Here is a 13,380-nt window from a genome sequence, read left to right as displayed (position 1 = left end):
GGAGACCTTCCCAGACCCAGCCCATGGAGACTAGGGCAAAGATTACCTTCAAGATCTGGACATAAGGCAGGTTGTCTGGACCAATCTTACTCCCATTCACCTCGATGTGCTTTAGCCACTGGATATGGGGCTGTGGGTCACTGTACACCTTACACATGAACTCCACATTGCTGCCCAGGGCCACTGTCTTGTTGGCAGGCAACCCCGCCTGCAGGATGGGACGGTGAGGGGACCGCTCTGTGGAGGAAGGGAGAGGAGAGGCTCGTTAGGCTCTGCCATGGCCTGCTCCTGGCTGGGATGCTGACAGAGCATTTCCAGTCTCTGCTGAGCCTTAGCCCCTTGACCCTGAGCTGGAAGAAGAGAAGGGACACTCTCTCCTCGGGTCTTCAGCTGTTAGGAACCTCCTCCCCAGGGCAGTGCACCCATTTTCCCAGGCACCAGAAGTCCCTCTTGCCTAAATGGAGACCCTATAACTTAGTCACACTCCCAGACCTCCCTAACTAAAATTAGAGAGTCACTTAGACTTGCTATTCAAAGCGTGGTCCAAGAACAGCATCACCGGCAGCACTTAAGAGTCCACTAGCAATGCCAAATCTCAGGTCCTATCCCCCTCGGACCAGAAGCTTCTTTTTATACCATATCTGCAAAGCCAAGACAGAATGCTAGCTGAGAAACTCTTCACCTTAAGATCTCTAGGGAATGAGATTCAGAGTCTCCGAAAGGAAGAGGCTGCAGTAACAGCACCTAGAGGCAGGGACTACGTCCTTCCTAGTGCTTCCTGTGATGCCCTGCACGGGTCTGCAGTTTTACATTAATGAGGTGTCTGATTCTGGGCCTCAGTCTGCTCTTCTGTAGGGTGGGAGTGACAGTGCTTACCTCGCAGGGCCCGTGAGAACGGCCGGGTGTAATGCACCCAGCAGGCTGCCGGCCCTGAAGCACCAGCAGCTGCCTGTGTATCTGCTACGTGACACCCTCCCCAGGCAGCCCTTGCAGGAGACCAGCCACAGCACCTTTCACCTTACACTGAGTCACAGAACTGTCCAATCCTCTCAACCATTTACAGGTAAGAAAAATGCACAAATGACTTATGGAAAAGCTGCTTAAGGTGACAGAGCTAGTAAACGCCAATGACCTGTAAGTAAACCTGGACCCCACGGCTGTTTTCTCAACACCCTGCTCTTTCCTCTAAGCTCCTTAACCTTGTTGCCACTGCCCTCTTACCCACGACGTCGAGCTGGTAGGTGTGGTTAATGCTGCCATACTCATTCTCCACAATGCAGGTGTAGTTGCCCTTATCAGAAGGCACTACGGAGTCCATTATGATGCTCCAGGTGGCGTAACGGACCTGGGGGAAAACATGCCAATAGCTCCATCGCGAGTCTGGAGGAAAATGGAGGCAGAAGCCACGGGAGGCACTGGCACCCTGTGCCACTTACCCTCCAATCACAGCCCAGAACACACGGCCCACGCAGCAAACGAGCCAGGACAGGGCAGACGGCCACCCTGGTCCAAGTTCGGGGAAAGAATGTATCAGGCAAGCTGGCAGGTGGGTATGAGAAACTCTGGAAGTCTGCCCACAACAGCCAGGGCCATCCATGATCTGGACCTATGTGCCTCCTGCACACTCCCCAATGCACTGGGAGCTTTCCACTCTGCGCCTCTGTTCGTGTCCTGGGCCAGAAGGGCTCCCTGCAAAGAGTTCTGCCCTGTCTGCTCTTGACCTCTCCTTTCAAAAACCATCTCCTCCAGCCCAACCTGGGTCAGAATGGTTCTCACTCCTGTGGCCCTGCTGAAGCACTGATCACAGACTGCTTTTTGCAGCAGTGTTCAAGGACATCTGCCTTCCTACCAGGCTGGAAATTCTTTGTGGGCAGGAATGCTGCCTTGTACCATGGCAGTGCCTTGCAAGTGTCTGGTAAATTAATTTACAGTTTCTCCTATTTTTCCTGATTTTTAAGAAACATTTTACTTTTTTAAGATTTATTTATTTATTTTGAAAGAAAGAGAGCATGAGCAGGAGAGGGGCAGAGAGAGAAGGAAAGAGAATCCCAAGCAGGCTCTGCACTGCCAGCACAGGGCCTGACGTGGGGCCAAAACTCCTGAACTGTGAGATCATGACCTGAGCTGAAACCAAGAGTCAGATGCTTAACTGACTGAGCCACCCAGGTGCCCCTAACGATTTTACTTTTTTAAGTAATCTCTACACCTAATGTGGGGCTCAAACTTACAACTCTGAGATCAAGAGTCACATGCTCCACTAAATGAGCCAGCCAGGCTCCCCGGATCTCTGCTTTTCTTATACAAGATTAATGGGGAAAGAGCAGCTAGGTGAAATGGGATATAAGGATGATCTGGGAGTCTAAAGAAGAGATTAGGATGAAGTTCTTCCTAGAAACGAAGGTGGGTAAAAGATACAAACAGACAATTCACACAGCAGGAAACGGAAATCACTCATTAACATATGAAAATTCTAAGTTTGTTAATAAGCAAAAAAATGCACAAGACAACAATGAGATACTTTCATCATCTATCAAAGTTGTTGGCTCAGGTATGGTGAGCTTGTCATTCTTGTACTCTGCTATGGGAAGATGAATCAATCTTCCCTTTTAGGAAAGTAATTGTTACCACAATAAAATTAAATTAAAAAATAAAATCACACCCAACTCATTACATCATACTCCATTAAAGCAAATGTCACAATAATTAAAATTTTGTATCTTCCTGTTTTACTTAGAGCTCTACTTGTCCAGCCAGTACACCTTCTGAAAAGACATGTGCTCAAGAAATGTTCATAAAGGGCCACTTGGGTGGCTCAGTTGATTAAGCGTCCAACTCTTGATTTAGGCTCTGGTCATGATCTCCCAGGTTCATGAGTTCAAGCTCCGCATTGGGCTGTGCTGATGGTGCAGAGCCTGCTTGGGATTCTCTCTCTCTGCCTCTCCCCCACGCACATGCGCACACGCGCACTTCCTGTCTCTCTCTCAAAATAAATAAAACTTTTTTTAAAAAAGAAATGTTCACATAATAAAAAAATAAATGATTAAAATTATCTAATTACCAGGGGGAAATAAGGTAATGGGGAATACGCATCAAGGGCTTAAAAAAATGCTTATACTTTGATCTAGTAAACTTCACTTCTAGCAATCTGTCTTAGGGAAGAATATTTTAAAACACCAACAAAGATTTATGTATAAAGATATTCACTACAGCATAATTTGTAATAGTGAAAAATCAGAAAATAACTAGTATGACAATGTATGTCATCAAATTATGGACATTTTAATAATGAAATATTGTGCAGCCATGAAAAATTATCTACCGAACACATGGCAGAAGACACGTGCTGTAATGTTAACAAGGGAAAGAAATTCTACACACATTGCGATTGACTATGAAAAAACCATACACATAAGAAAAAAGACTGAAAAGATTTAAATTTTTTTTAATGGTTTTTTTTTTTTTTTTTTGAGAGAGCGTGCGCGCACGCATGTGCAAGCAAGCGGGGGAGGAGCAGAGAGAAGGAGACACAGAATCTGAAGCAGGCTTCGGGCTCTGAGCTGTCAGCACAGAGCCCGACATGGGGCTCGAACTCACAAACCGTGAGGCCATGACCTGAGTCAAAGTCAGACGCTTAACCAACTGAGCCACCCAGGCGCCCCAAGACTGAAAAGATTTTGAAGCTTCATTTGAAGTTTTTTATATTTGAAATTCTTCTAAGGCACACTACTTTTATAGTTAGAAAGCATTACTTTAAACCATTAATGCCACATAATAAGGATTTTCTAAGTAGATTTTTTCATTCATCTTACATTAACTTCCATACATACACACGTACCTTATAGCCTCCAATCCTGTGGTCAGGTTTGAATTCTTTGCCATTTTTCAACCAGCGCAGTGTGGGGTTAGGAGTCCCACTAGAAGGACATTTGAACTTCACAGTCTTGGCAGCTGGCACCGCGTGCAATTTCTTTTCCATCTTTTCTGGGGATGTCCAGTATGGAGCCACGGCTACCCAGGGAAAGCCAAGAGAGACAGGCAGGGGCCAGTCAGGCTCAGGAGCAGGGGCCCAGGCCAGGACCTGGAGGTGTCCCCAACACTGTAAACAATGCCTGCACTAATCAGGGCGCCCAAAGGATCCCATGACCGCATGTGCCCTCTTCTCCCCTTCTCCAAACAATCATCTAAGCCTCCCCCTTCCCACTCAAACCCAAGGCCCGGCCCGAAGGCAGTAAGATAGGAAACAGTGTCTCACGCATACGGTTTGGTTTGGTGTTATCTGTCTCTTTCTCCTCTGAAGAGGAGTCATCATCATCGTCGTCGTCCTCCGAGGAGGGGAGAGCATCTATGGGAAGAAGGGGGCACTGAGGTCCCTTCGAGGGAAAAGGGCTCACTAGATTTCCATCCATATCAACAGCCAGCCATGAACATAAAGGCCAGTCCAGTTACAGAACGAATGCATCTGGAACCCCCCAGTCCCATTCCACCCTTAGTGACAGTCTCTCTGTGGGACAGAAATGGTTTAAGAACTGCATGCTCTATGCCTGTCCCCCGCCTTCCCCAGCCCAACGCAGTGCCCCTTTCTGTCCACAAGCCTTGATATTGGCCAGTTCCATCAGGGGCAGCGGGTCCTCTTGGATTTAATTACACCTTGTATTGAGAAGTTCTCTCAACTCAGTAGCACCCAGACATGCTGGGTCTCAGAACTAGCAGCCAGGGGAATCTGTGTGTCTCCTTCTTCAGAAACCCAGACAGATCTAGGCACGCTATGGCGAGAAGCTATTTCTAAAGCCATGAGGCTGAACAACTCACAGATGGAATTTTCCTAGCATGTATCTGCTGAGGTTTGGGGGCTGCCCTTCTTGCCCAGGGTAGATAGGGAGCCCACCACACCGTCTGCAGCTGCCGACACTTCTCCCCAAGTATCCACCCCTTTTAAAAGGCTTGACACACATGTGGTCACCAATCAGGGTTCATGCCAGATCTTTTTCCAGTCCTTCAAATGGGGGCAGGTTCTAAATGATGCCTGAAGGGGAGGAGATGCCCAGCCCTCCCCCTTGGGATGCACAAACGGCATCAAGAAAATTTCAACTCTTCTTTGTTTCATCCTAGAGTTTTGTAAAACTCGTGTTCTATAAGTGGCAGTTTCCCAAAGTCACAGAACTCCAGGGTTCCCTGGCTGCCCTTAATACAGCTCAGGAAGCTGGAGGACCGATGTTTTCCATGAAGCCTGTGAATATGGCGGTGCACCTGGATCCTTTCCCATCATAGTAGGGACCTACCTCACCACATATTCTGGGGCTCTAACCCCTAAGCCAAGTACCAAGTCCGAATGGCAAGGGAATGACAGAATGGAAGCTGGCTGAGCCCCAGGTAGCACCTGGAGATCTGGACAAGCTATGGCGGAAAACAATCAGTGTCTTGCTGACCCAAGTGTATCAGCAGTCACTTGAGGCAGATCCTGGAGGGTTAGATCTCTGACCTGAGGCCTGCCCCACCTGGTCACCCCTCTGAGAGCTAAGCCACGCGGCGGGCAGGGAGCAATGTTAGTGGGCAGCAGTTTTGGAAGCAGAGTGGGGGCAGATCATGAAGGGGAGGAGGTTCGCCTCCCCCTGAAACTAGCAGAGAGGGTTGGAGGGGTGGATCCAGGGAGAGGGGGAGGGCAGGCTTTGCTACCAACCTGAGACATTGACGGAGAAGTAGGTGGTGTCGCTGCCCGAGGGGCTGCTGGTCACGCAAGCGTAGAGGCCGGAGTCGGCAGGCACCGAGTCCCGCACCTCCACCTCCTCCCCTGTGATGCGGGTACGGTTGCTCTCCACCAGCTGCACCCCGTCCCGCAGCCAGTTGATGCTCTGGACATCGTCCCGCAGCCGACAGCGAAGCTGTAGCAGGTCACCAGGGTGGACCAGGAAGGACTCCACTTCCACAGGGGCTCCCCAGGGCTGGGCTGCAGCCCCCCACAGGGACCGGGAAGGGGGACCAAGGGATGGGACAGGAAGAGGGGGAGAGGGGAGAGGGGGAGAGACAAAGGGAATTATGCTAGCTAGCCGCACTGAGCTGCAACATCCCAGGGGCTACAGAGCTGGGAGGTGAGAACCGGAACAGGCGTCAGTGGGAAACGGCTGGCTACCTAGAACCCCACCTCTTCTGCTATGCCCCACTCCCCCAAAGGTCAGAAGAAGAAAGAGGCAAAGCCAGGAAGCAGCCACAGCAGCAATAAGCAGTTGATGTTTCATTTCCCTCCATCGGAGGGCGGGGGAAAGGCCGGCCCTCCCCAGGGCTTCGTTGTGTCCAGACTGCCCCTCTCCCACTCGCTCAGTCCTCTGTCAAGGATGGCCACTTCCCAGGAGGACACCCCATTTCTTTTTGGCTAGCCCAGCCTCACGCCTCTCCCTAGAAACAGCTGAGCAAACCTGTCCCTCAAAACTCCAGCAGCCCCCACCTAAGTTGAGAGAAGGCAATTTGTCAACCGGGGCCCTCAGTCCAAGTGATTCAGCAGGGAGGGGTCTGGCCCCTCAGTGAGTCAGATGCATAAGATGCATATGTGGGAGAGGCGGCCTAAGGAGAGGTCAGCTCAGGGGAACCTCTGGCTAACAGGTGTCGGGCCAGAGGATTCGGAGCTTTTGACTATATTAGGAACGGAGGCCTGCAGCTGCCACCAAGCCCACACTTGCTCTGGCTACAGAAGCCCTTGCACACAAAGCTCCTTTCTCCTCATCCCACCGCAGGGCTCCCCCGCCTCAAGCCCTCCAGCTTCCCCTCCCCCAACACACGGTCACACACATCCATTCCTCCTCACCTTTCTTTCCCTGGATCCCGAGTGCCCCACGGCTCACAGATCTGATACAACCCGTTTACCCATCCATCCTCACAACCAGCAAGTGGGCACCCGCACTGACAGTGAAGGCCAGAAGCCAGGCACACTCAGAGTCCACCATCCCTGACTGTGACCCGCTCTTGAGCAGCTCCCCTTTACTAACTAGGGGGAAATGCAGTTTCTGTTTCCTTTCAGGATGTTCAGTTGTGCTCCCTCCTGGCATCTTCTGCCAACTGTCCACCCCCCACCAAAAAGTGCACCTGTTCCAGCTCACATCTACCACCTGACCTACGTCTCCACTGCCCTGGGAGCCTTCTTTCTTTCTCACCCCTCGGTTAACCATGGGAGGCCCAGCTGGGGCTCCTTGCAGGTCCCCAAAGCACCCGCCTCTGAAACACGCTCTCCCATCCCTGCACCCCACTGCCCTCAGGGCCCGTGCCCTGCCTGGCTCTCAGCTACCTTCCAGTTCTCTGGCTGGCTGGGGACTCTGCCTCAAAGCCTTTTCTGACTCCCAGGCTGGGGCAGGTGCTCTCCCACTGCACTTGTCACACTGAAGGACGGTCCCCTTTCTCGACTGAGTTGTGAGGGTGGGGACGTGTCATATTTACTTTTAAAATGCCCAACACCCAGTACAGGACTTGGCACGCAACAGTTGCCCAATGAACACTTGTTGGAAAATGCACGGTTTCCTCACCGTCTTCCTTTCTAAACTCCCTTTTCTCCTTTACCACCTTCACCGTAACCGACTCCTTCTGAAGTGCTACCCAGGTGCCAAACCTTACAAATGAAGAAATGAGCACCCTGGGCGTCAGATGGCACCAGTGACTACCAGCTAATAGCCATCGTCCTCAGAGGGGCCAAGGCTGCCGTCCCTGACCCTCTTGCAACCCAAGGGCTGTCTTAAATACTGGGTAAATACTGAGTCATTGAAAGGGGGAGGTGCTGCTGCAAAAGGGTTTGAAAGCCACTAGGCAAGCATTCATTTATAGTTTTGTGAATCGGGTCAAGAGGAACCCCACAAAGGTGAGCAGACCACATAACTGATTAAAAATAAGCTTTTGTGGGTCTTTAAAAAAAGTTATTCTTTCCATTTTTAATGGATTGTGGTTTTGCCAAAAGAAGGGGGAAGAAAAGCAGTTCAGACTTGATCCTTAAGGGAAACAGCAGACACTCCTATTGATCAAACCTCTGTTCCCTCCAGTGACCTCACTGATTAAATATTTTGCAGCTCGTGATTCTGTACAAGCCATTGGTCAAACAGTAAACTCCGTAAACTCGAATTCTTAGCCTCTGGCATCGCAGCCTATTTTGATAGGTCTCGGAACAAAAAGGTAGCGAGGAAAACACGGGCATTCCCCCCAGAGAAAGCAAAGGGTCACTGGCCCTACTGAGACCACTCTGGCTGATTCTAGCTCGGAGCCCTGACTCCCCGCTTGTTCTAACTAGGATGTGCACACAAAACTTCTACAGGATACATAGAAAGTCTCAGGGCACCTGGGTGGCTCAGTTGGTTAAGTGTCCCAGGGTCATGGCCTCAAGCCCCACATCAGGTTCCACACTGACAGCGCAGAGCCTGCTTGGGAGTCTCTCTCTCTCAAGAATAAATAAAACATTTTTTAAAATTTCTTTTTAATGTTTGTTTTATTTTTGAGAGAGAGACAGAGACAGAGCATGAGTGGTGGAGGGGCAGAGAGAGAGAAGGAGACACAGAATTTGAAGCAGGCTCCAGGCTCTGAGCTGTCAGCACAGAGCCCGATGCAGGGCTTGAACCCATGAACCATGACATCATGACGTGAGCAGAAGTTGGACGCTTAGCTGACTGAGCCACCCAGGCACCTCTCTCAAGAGTAAATAAATTAAAAAAACAAAAAACAAGATTGAAGCAATTTGTTAAATAAATAAATAAATAAATAGCCTCAAGGACCACCTTTCTTTTCTCTGCCTCTGGAGTTTTGTCCCTTAATTCTCCTGATCAAGATCCTGTACCGTGTATAGGATTAAATCAAAATCCTTGCCTGGCATTCAAGGCTCATTGACAATCTCTTCCCACCTCTCCACGCAACCTTCTTCTCCCCACCCTCCGCTTCAAGGCTGGCTGTTCTCCAGCCCAACTGCATTCTTCTCTCACAACAAAACTTACTTCTGCTCAACACTGTCAGCATTGTGATTCTCTAGCCCTCCCCCCCCACACACTGCTCAAAGTGCACCATCAAAGCCCACCAGGAATCCCCCTTTTGTCCCCAGTGTTGCCACCCCAACTGTCTGTAAAACATACTGTACAAACCACACAAATTCACACTCGATCACATACCATCTTGTTTCTTTTTTAAACATCTTTATTGAGATATATTCACATACCAGAAAATTCACCCATTTAGAGCATATAATTCGATTTTTTTTAGTATATTCATAGAGTTATGCAACCATCACCACAATCTAACTTTAAAGTCTACTTATTTATTTAATTTATTTTGAGTGGGGGGATGAGAGCAGGGGAGGGGCAGAGAGAAGGGGGGAGAGGGAGGGAGGGAGGGAGGGAGGGAAGGAGAGAGAGAGGGAGAGAGAGAGGGAGAGAGAGAGAGAGAGAGAGAGAGAATATGAATGAATGAATGAATGAATGAATGAATGAATCCCAAGCAGGCTCCACACTGTCAGCATGGAGCATGATGCCGGCTGGGCTTGAACTCATGAACCATGAGATCATGACCTGAGCTGAAGTTGGACATTTAACCTGCTGAGCCACCCAGGCGCCCTCACAATTGAACTTTAGAACTTAAAAAAAATTTTGTTTTAAGACTCCATACCCACTGGTAGTCACATGCCATCTCCTACCCTTTCCCTCAGCCTAGGAAGCTTGATGCTTTCCATCTCTATAGATATGCCTATACTGGATATTTCATATGAATGGAATCCTACATTATATGGTCTGTGACTGCCTTCTTCCATTTAGCATAATGCTTTCAACATTCTTCTATGCTGTAGCATGTCTCACTACTTCATTCCTTTTAATGGCCAAATAATATTCCATTGTATGGATATACCACATTTTATTTATCCATCCATTGGTTGATGCACACTTGGGTATGTTGTTTCCTAAGAGTCACAAGTGTCCCTGTGTTCCTCTCCTAAGAAACAGAAAGCAATTCAGAGCAGAACTGCTTATTATAATTTTTCCAGAGTGCCTAACAATGTCACAAGCTGAAAATACCCAATAGGTCTTGAACTGAATTTAGCTTATGGCCAAAATTCAGCCTACGGCTCTTGGGTTTAGAGTGTATTTTTTTTTTCATGGCTAATAGTGCTCTTGGATGTGTGTCAATGTCTCTATTTATAAAGCAGGGATAATGCCACTTTCTTCTAGGTGACAGAAAGGTAACAAAGCACTCGCTGGTTTACTGGACCCTGCCTGTCTGCATCACTGCCCTCAATAGTGGTCCTGACCTTGGGAAGTCCTATGTGTGGTGGCTGATGCAAGGGCATCACTGCTCACTGTAACAATTCAGTCACTACTCTCTATTCTCCTTTTGGTTTTGGTAGTGTCCTCCATTTATGTCCCCACTGGGAAAGGCCCTTGTATCTGTGCTCCATCTGAGCTGGCTATTCTCTGGTCAAGGCCAGCAGGCCAGGGCTATATTTATTGTTGGCTGTCAGGTAGCAAGAAAGAAGCTGACACCTTTATTGGACTGGCCATGAAAGACGAAGAAAAGAAAGCCAAGTGTATTGCTTGGCCACTTGAAACCAACATTCCCACTCTTGGAGAACCTGGTTAATTGGAATGGGGATGCTGTGAGGGAAGCAGCAAGCCAGAACACTTGCTTTCTGCCTCTTGTTTCCTTAGAGATCAGGTGGGAAACGGAGGCTGGAGGACATTTGGTATCTGGATTCTGTGATGACCTAGCCTGAGGATGAAGGTGTTTGGCTGTGAGTCAGATAACAACATCCACTCTTACAGGCCCTACGTGCAATGTGTTCAAAGTACATTGTGGAAAAAGATGCATTGTGTTCTGATGTCCACAGCGTGGGGTCACTCTTTTCATCACTGGGAGTGGGAAGGTTAGGGATAGGGTTAGGGTTTGACTTGAATATCCCCAGAGGATTAAGGCTGCCAACACCTTGGCCAACTCTTCAGAAAACAGGAGCGAACAAAGGCTGTCTGGGAGACTGAGGAGGCCTCTGGTCCTGAGGCAGGTTCCTGGGACAGTGTGGATGGCAGGTGCACTGTGGAAGGCTGTGCAGGCTGGATCCAGTACCTGCTTTAGTGAGAGTGGAAGGGATTCTTACACCAATCATCAATCCTGTCCTACTTCTCTAACAGAGCCTCTCTATTCCCCAGGGAAAAGTAGGAGCAGATCAGGGACCCACACTTTTTCATAGTCCTCAGGGAAGCAGCTAGAAAGGGGGGCAGTGTTTTCCATGGTGCTCTCAGGTCTAGAACATGATTAATGCTAATGGAGCCCTCCTGAGTCTCCCATCCCTTCCTACATTTCTCCAAAATACCAGGGCTTTGCAATTCCCAACAAACCAATAGGATGTACCATTTTGCTTGTGGCACGACTGGCCAGAAATCTGCCACTGTCCTCCAGCAGGCAGTTCTGCCCTGGGTACATCGGATTAGATCCAAGTTCTTGATTCTAAATCTGAGTCTCCCACCAGCCATGAGCAGACACTGTGCAAGGGGGAGGAATGGAGTCTCCAAGGAGGCCCAAAGCCATACAAAATTTGTCATTCTTATGAGAAGATGAGACCCTAGTCCCCAAAAATCCAAGGAGAAGACAGGGAGCTTTCTTCAAAATAGCTGTCATTGGGTGCTTTCTGTGAGCCCTGGTTACCGTGCAAGGAAAAGACATGGATTAAACAAAGGAGCAAACCTATGCCTTGCTCTAACCAGGGTGGTAAGATTTACACAACACCTTGACACGGATGAGGCATTTTATATTGCAACATGAGACAACTGGAGAAGCACATGAGAACCCAGTACAGGCAATCCAACACAGCCTCTGAGGTTACAGAACTTAAACAAAAAAAGTATTGGTGGTCAGAGCAGATAGCAGGGTTCACAGCAGAGGCTGGACATACTGGTAGGGAAAGGGGAGGAAAAAATTAAGAATTTAGATGGGGAGGGGCTCCTTTGTGTCTCAGTTGGTTAAGCATCCGTCTTTGGCTCAGGTCATGATCTCACGGTTTGTGGGTTCCAGCCCTGAGATGCGCTCTATGCTGACAGCTCAGAGCTTGGAGCCTGCTTCAGATTCTCCCTCTCTCTCTGCCCCTCCCCCCGCCTCTCTCTCTCTCTCTCTCTCAAAAATAAATAAAAACATTAAAAAAAAAAAAGAATTTAGATGGGGAGGGGCACCTGGGTGGCTCATCAGTTAAATGGTAAAACATCCGACTCTTGACTTTTGGCTCAGATCATGATCTCGTGGTTCATGAGTTCAAGCCCTGTGTCAGGCTGTGCACTGACAGCTCAGATCCTGCTTGGGATTCTCTCTCTCTCTCTCTCTCTCTCTCTCAATAAATAAATAAACTTAGAAAAAAAAAAGAATTAAGATTGGGAGTATAAACTTTGGGGGGAGCAGAAAAGGATGGGATGTGCCTGGAGATGAAGGAGAGTAGGAGACGAGGTTAGAGCATATGGCCTGCCTGGACCAGAGGTTCACGGCAGAAAATAGCAAAAAATAATGATTCTAACCTGTGAGGTGGGTAATAGATAGAACAGAAGCACTAAAGAAGTCCCAGGGAACACATTTCTCTGCAGACCAAGAATGCAGACCTTTCCTGCCACAGACAAACACACCTGAAAATATATTTTGAAATGCCACTTTACCAGCTCTGGTCCCATAACAGCAAATTTGGTTTGAGTTATCCATCTCCAAACTTCACAACTTAATATGAACCCGGTGAAGAATAACAACATATTTGCATAGCACTTAGCAATTTACTATGTGCTTTCCCCTATATTATCTTGGGATCATAAACAATGCTGAAAACGATCATGCTAATTAATACTGGCCGATATTTACAGCGCGCTTACTGTAAGCTTTTAACACAGACTCTCGTTCCATCCCTTATAAGGTACATACTATTATGATCTCTACCCTATGGACACGGAAGCTCCCCGCATGCCAAGCACGTTTAATCACCACAACCCTGTGAAGTAGGTACCACTATTACCCTCGTTTTATAGAGGGGACACAGAGGCAAAAAGAGATCCAGTATTTGTCCAAGATGGCCCACCTAGCTAGTAAGTGGCCAAGCTGGGATTCAAAAGCGGGCGGCCTGACTCTCCAGAGTCCACACATGTCCAGAGCCCATGTCTATCACTTTGAAAAATATTCTCTACCCTCACTTTGCTTTTGCAATCCCTGACTTCTGAAAAGTGACCGAAACCCTTATCCTAACGGCACTCATGTCTCCTACTTCCTCGTATGAGCTTCTGAAGTTGACTGCTTTGACCTTATCCTGTCTTCTCATTCCCTCCAGCTCACCACTTCTACCTTATACTTTAGGGCTTTTTAACTTATATATGCATTTTTCTGTCCACACTCATCTACCCTCTAAAGCTGAGCAGG

The 13,380-nt window shown here is 48.4% G+C and overlaps 1 protein-coding gene across 16 annotated transcripts in view; it reads right to left on the bottom strand.

Annotated features, from left to right (window-relative positions):
- The window catches only part of FGFR1 (fibroblast growth factor receptor 1), a 49,838-nt gene that overhangs the window by 9,769 nt on the left and 26,689 nt on the right, over window positions 1–13,380 (bottom strand). For 7 of the 16 annotated variants that reach the window (XM_042983435.1, XM_042983439.1, XM_042983438.1 and 4 more), the window contains exons 3-7: window positions 5,678–5,944; window positions 4,253–4,342; window positions 3,836–4,008; window positions 1,222–1,345; window positions 47–237 (exon numbers count right to left, since the gene is read on the bottom strand). In XM_042983435.1, the coding sequence (XP_042839369.1) occupies window positions 47–237; window positions 1,222–1,345; window positions 3,836–4,008; window positions 4,253–4,342; window positions 5,678–5,944 (845 nt within the window). The remainder of the gene's footprint in view (window positions 1–46; window positions 238–1,221; window positions 1,346–3,835; window positions 4,009–4,252; window positions 4,343–5,677; window positions 5,945–13,380) is intronic. The other 9 variants (XM_042983440.1, XM_042983442.1, XM_042983443.1 and 6 more) reach the window with 3 other exon arrangements.

The sequence above is a fragment of the Panthera tigris genome, chromosome B1 (assembly GCF_018350195.1).
Source record: "Panthera tigris isolate Pti1 chromosome B1, P.tigris_Pti1_mat1.1, whole genome shotgun sequence".
NCBI classification, from domain to species: domain Eukaryota; kingdom Metazoa; phylum Chordata; class Mammalia; order Carnivora; family Felidae; genus Panthera; species Panthera tigris.
The sequence above is the reverse complement of the archived record's forward strand: the minus strand, read 5'-3'. Positions and strand labels throughout refer to the sequence as shown.